This window comes from Cannabis sativa, chromosome 3, assembly GCF_029168945.1.
Source record: "Cannabis sativa cultivar Pink pepper isolate KNU-18-1 chromosome 3, ASM2916894v1, whole genome shotgun sequence".
Taxonomy (NCBI): Eukaryota; Viridiplantae; Streptophyta; class Magnoliopsida; order Rosales; family Cannabaceae; genus Cannabis; species Cannabis sativa.
In genome coordinates this window covers 2,150,178-2,155,891 of record NC_083603.1, presented here as the reverse complement: position 1 = coordinate 2,155,891, position 5,714 = coordinate 2,150,178, and the positions used below count along the sequence as shown (strand labels likewise).

The following is a 5,714-nucleotide window of genomic DNA, read 5'->3' as shown; positions in this document are numbered from 1 at the left end:
TGAAAAACACACAATATTTTTTTTAAAAAAAAATTCCACCCCATAATTAAAAAGTAAAAAATTTAGAAAGTTAAGTGGTGTAAAAACCCCATAATTAATTTGTAATTTAAATAGCCCACAATTTGAAGTTTGATGGTGGTTATTTTGGAGTCCGTGGGCTATTTAAATTATCATGCATAATTTCCAATGGCTCTTAGATACCTATTAATAAATTGGGCCCATACTTAATACTTCTTAGGCCCAATAATGATATACTACAAATCTAAACTAATTATAAATATACCTTCAACCAACTTATTTACAATAATATCGGAAAGAAAATTAAAAATTTCAACATATAATGTAAATAATAGCTTCACAATTTATTTTTTTCATTTTCTAGGTAAGAAAAACTTTTTTGTTGTTTATAGTGGCGACAATGTACTAATTGCTTACTTATTCTTAAAAATATTCACTTTAACATAAAATGATTTTATATACTTTTTTTGTTATTAGTTTTGATTTGTTATTTTTAAAATCACGTGTTAATGATTAGGTTATAGGGTAAGTTACATCTTTTAAAATATGTGTTCAGGTACACCTCGTTCAGATTTTTTGTTTTTGTTTTTTTGAATAAAATCATAAGATATATTAATTAATAAATTCGTTCAAAACAATAGAACACATTTCAGAGGAACAGACTCCAACTGAAGCACACGACCTATAGAGAAACAAGAGTCTCTTGTCAAGCAATGAGCCAACATATTTGCAGACCGTTTTACAAAACACAAATTGTGAAGGCATAAAATACCGCCCTGAATCGCTTGGACACACACCAAACTATCTGTTTCCAACATGACTCTATCCCACAAATGAGTTGCAATCCAACTCAATGCTTCTTTAATGCCTATTATCTTAGTAATTTCGGGTTGAACACATCCAATATTCCCCTTCTTGAATGCTTCTACCATAACACCATGATAATTTTGAGCTACACAACCCATGCTGTCTGGTGGTCTCCTTTGCCCGTCGATGAAGGTCCAAGGTCTCGATGAAGGCTCAATTTTAGCATCACAGACTACCTCGAGTCACGACTAAGCAAGGACAGTTGCCGTCATGGGAAGTATGGGGTTGTTTTAAGCTAGGATTTTGGTAGGTGTGGTATGTGGAAGATGAAAGTGTTTGAGTGAGAAAAAGAGAAAAAGAAAGAGAAAATAAAATATTTATTTATAATTTATTTATTTTTATAATTTTAAATTATTTCTTACAATATTTTAATAATTAATATTATGTGGAATACTAAAAATTTGTCACGTGTACATTTGTGTCCACGTGGCTGTCTAAGAGATTTTTGAATGGAATAGTGAAGAGCAAAACGGAATGTGAGTTCAGTAGGTTTTATCGTCAAAATTTCAGTTTTGTGGTTAAGTGTTAAAACATGTAAAGTTCAAGTGGTTTCACTGTCAATATTCCTATTTTTCAATGGCACTACACGACACGACTTATATTTTTTGGCACGGCACGACACTACCCCTATTTTTTTTGGCCCAGCACGACATGACTTGTATTTTAAAAAGCACAAAAAATATAGGTTGGACTAACACTACATACATATTTATAGCTGTACTCCTTAATGTCATATTATTATTGGTACAATAAAGTATCGAATCCACAATCCACCTCTAGGTGATGCTAAACATAAGGGTTGCTAGTAACAAAAAAATTAGGATACTTACATAAAATACTAATTTTTGTAAATTTTTTATATTTTTATGTTCAAATTTTTTTTTATATATTTTTACGGTATTCTATAAAAACTCAAACAAATAACAACATAACCAAAACAAAATCCCTAATGCTCATTATTTTACTAGCAACCAATAAAAAAGCCCCCTCAAAAAAAAAAAAAAAAAAAAAGCCACAAATCTCTACAAAAAATAACATAATATAAAATGAAAAAGTGCCACGTCAGACCCTAATAGTGTCAGCAAAGTCAGCAAATAAAAAGCGAGTTTTGCTTCTTTCGAAGCTCGCCTCCGCCTCTCAAAATATCCCAAATTCTCTCTCTCTAACCTTCTTCTCTTCTCCGTTGGAGACCCCAAAACCCTCGGAGAATCTGAGGTATTCATCATAAATCTCTAATCTTTATGTTTAATCTATACTATATCTCTCACAATCGTTGAGAATTCTCACTTTGGATCTGTTTTTATTGTCCGAGTTTATATGATTTTTCTGTCAATTTTTGTGTTTTACTTTTAAAGGTTGGATTTTTAGTTATTTTATTCGAGATCTGGATTTGGGTTTTGCTTTTCTTTTAGTTTTACGGGTTGTGATGGCTTTGATGTGTTGAGATTTGACTTGGTAGATCGGTTGCGAAATTTGTTTAGTAAATTTAGTTTTGTCAGATCTGCTGTGTGAATGTGTTAACTATTATGTTTGGATTAGGTTTAGTTTATAAACTGTTGTTATTTTCATGTGTGTGTGGATGTGATGTGCACTTTTCTGGGCAAACTTTTTGTAATTGTAATCTAGCATAGATCTCTCATATTGATATAGGAAGAAGAACTCCCTAATTTTTGTGTCACTATATACTGATATGTAATCTTGTATATTGGTTGTTCTGAGTTAGAGTATGTCCTCAGATGGATTTTGTATGATTTTCTTAAGCTGTGCCTGTTATTTGTTTATAATTTGATCCTTATGCTTGGTTTTAGATGTAATCTTGTATGTGTTACTTCATTTGATAGATGTAGTTTAAAGTTGTAACCAGTATCTGGATGTTTTCGGTCTTTGTTATGAATCTCATCGGTGCCCTTGTTTATTTGGATATTGTTTTAGGGAAAAACACCATGGATAATAGGCATCAACATCCTACAGTCATGCAAAAGGTAGCTGGCCAATTCCTTAGCAATTCTAGCATTTCGCGGGATGCTAAGAGCTATGATGTTGGTTTCCAACGCCCTGCTGTGTATCAAAGGCCGGCTGCATATGGAAATTATCGTAATGCTGCATTGCAGTACCAGTGCAAAGCTACTACTGATCTGTCCATGGTTCCATCAGCTGCTTCCCCTATCTTTGTTCAAGCCCCGGCAGAGAAGGGACATTTTATGATTGATTTTCTTATGGGTGGAGTTTCTGCTGCTGTGTCCAAGACAGCTGCTGCCCCAATTGAGCGTGTTAAACTTCTGATTCAGAACCAGGACGAGATGATTAAATCTGGCCGTCTCTCGCAACCCTACAAGGGTATTGGTGAGTGCTTCAGCCGAACCATCAAGGAAGAGGGATTTGGTTCATTGTGGAGAGGGAACACAGCTAACGTTATTCGTTACTTCCCTACTCAGGTTTGTGTTTCTACTAATTTCCTTTTCCTATCTAATTGTGTATATATTCATAAATTCATGCTAAACATTATGCTCTTATCTTTTACCAGGCCCTGAACTTTGCCTTTAAGGATTACTTCAAGAGGCTTTTCAATTTCAAGAAAGACAGGGATGGTTATTGGAAGTGGTTTGCTGGAAACTTGGGATCTGGAGGAGCCGCTGGTGCTTCTTCCCTTCTTTTCGTCTACTCCCTGGACTATGCTCGTACTCGTCTTGCTAATGATGCCAAGGCTGCCAAGAAGGGAGGCGAAAGACAATTCAATGGTCTAGTTGATGTCTACAAGAAGACTTTGAAGACTGATGGTCTTGCTGGTCTCTACCGTGGATTCAACATTTCTTGTGTCGGTATCATTGTGTACCGTGGTCTTTACTTTGGATTGTACGACTCTCTGAAGCCAGTCCTCCTTACCGGAGACATGCAGGTATGTTTGAATAAAGTTTCAGATAATATTTATGTTTGATAGTGTTTTCATTTGATTGAGCTTTGAGTTTCATAACAATTGACATGATGTTTTGTGCTTTTGATGTTTACAGGATAGTTTCTTTGCTAGCTTTGCCCTCGGTTGGCTCATCACCAACGGTGCCGGTCTTGCTTCATACCCAATTGACACTGTTCGTAGAAGAATGATGATGACATCTGGTGAAGCCGTCAAGTACAAGAGCTCGTTCGATGCATTCACCCAAATCTTGAAGAACGAGGGTGCCAAGTCTCTGTTCAAGGGTGCTGGTGCTAACATCCTTCGTGCTATCGCTGGTGCTGGTGTGCTCTCTGGTTACGACAAATTGCAGCTGGTCGTGTTCGGAAAGAAGTACGGATCTGGCGGCGGCTAATTTTAGTTACACTCCCATTCGGTTTGAGGAGGTGAAGGGTAGATGGTGATGAAATCTTTTTCGAGTTCTGATAAACTTGTTTCGGCAAAATTTTCAGTCAATAATTACTTGGAGGGAAGGTGTACAACTCTCCCCCATCAAATTCAATAATTTTATTTTTGGATTAAAAATTTTATTAACTGCAGGTTAAGTTCTATTAGAGTGGTGGTGAAATGCCATTGACAGACAGTTTGGAGTTTTAATTATGAAATTTTTGGAATGTTTTTGATTATATTAGTTAATGTCTGAATTCATAATTCTATTACTTGAGATTGTCTTCTTTATGTTCAAAATTCCATTCTTAATAATCTGTCTAATGTCTATGCTGCAATAATATTTACCAAGATATTACTTGAAATCATAGATTGGAGTATGGTGATGACAACCTACATTATACTAGATTTTAGCTACTAATCTTCAAAGGATAGAACTAAGTTGTTAGAAATTCGAAAGCTCATTTAAGAAATTCAACTGGGATTTCTACTAAGGTATGGATTGAAAACTTGCTTTTAGCAAATTTCTCTGAGCATGAACTTGGACGATTTTATAACAAGCTAAAATGACACAAAGTATTCTTTTAAAGAAAGGGTAGGAGTGTTCGAAACACTCACATGACCCAATGCAAAGAACCAGCCACTAGAAGTAAAATTCATCTAATTGATGAGCTAAAGACGTGCACTAGTTCAAGATTATTACAAACCACCACTAGAGAAGCCTCTTGCCATTGTGAAGTCGAGACCTTAAGAAAGGCCTCCCCTCGGTCAGGAGCTCGAAACACGCTCCCAAGACTGGTGGTGGCAACCTCAAAGCCGAGAGGAAGAGAAGGATGATTGTTAAAAGAATCATTAAACTTATGCTACTTACAAAATTTGAACTTTAGATACTTACACCTTATTTACTTATAAAAAATTGAAGAATCTATTTCCCTAGAGCATGATTTAAACAAGTAAAAGTCTATTATTACTTAGTGAAAAAATGTTAAAGGGCATCAGTATCTAACACTACCACAAAATATCATATCTCTATTAATATAAAATTAAGAATTGAATTCCACGTGTTTTAGTTTAATATCCATTATAAACGTTTTTTAGTTTAATATCCATTATAAATATTATTAATTATATGCAAGATGATACCTCGTGGTTGTACTCAGTACCATTGTTGCATAATTACAATGTTTGAAGTGAATAAATATTTTATTACAAGTTTTGGCTTGGATAGATAGGGATAGTGCTGTAAATATGGACTGGACTTTTTGACACGGTATGAAATTGGCACGAGTACGATTAGACACGAAAAAAATACAAGCTTGGGTACAACACGATACGAAAAATATGTCCTTAAGCACGAGAAGCACGAAAATGCACGACACGTAAGCAAGAATAGACAAGCCTAAAAAGCACGACAAGCCCAAAAAACACGTCACGACATATTAAAAAATCTTTTAATTTATTAATATTAATAATAAGATATGAATTTATCAAT

At 34.7% G+C, this 5,714-nt stretch overlaps 1 protein-coding gene across 1 annotated transcript; it reads left to right on the top strand.

Annotated features, from left to right (window-relative positions):
• Positions 1–1,853: 1,853 nt before the first annotated feature.
• LOC115711222 (ADP,ATP carrier protein 1, mitochondrial) lies at positions 1,854–4,494 on the top strand. The gene is made up of 4 exons (XM_030639551.2): positions 1,854–2,100; positions 2,818–3,320; positions 3,410–3,781; positions 3,894–4,494. Exons 2-4 carry the CDS (start codon positions 2,829–2,831, stop codon positions 4,188–4,190), a joined length of 1,161 nt encoding a protein of 386 aa, XP_030495411.1. The 5' UTR covers positions 1,854–2,100; positions 2,818–2,828; the 3' UTR covers positions 4,191–4,494.
• The last annotated feature ends 1,220 nt before the right edge of the window (positions 4,495–5,714 follow it).

Bases quoted from the DNA above. Each gene is read 5' to 3' on its own strand.
- LOC115711222 (XM_030639551.2), top strand. From the start codon at position 2,829: ATGGATAATAGGCATCAACATCCTACAGTCATGCAAAAGGTAGCTGGC. The intron at 3,321-3,409 runs GTTTGTGTTTCT...ATCTTTTACCAG, and splicing joins TTCGTTACTTCCCTACTCAG to GCCCTGAACTTTGCCTTTAA. The intron at 3,782-3,893 runs GTATGTTTGAAT...TGATGTTTACAG, and splicing joins TCCTTACCGGAGACATGCAG to GATAGTTTCTTTGCTAGCTT.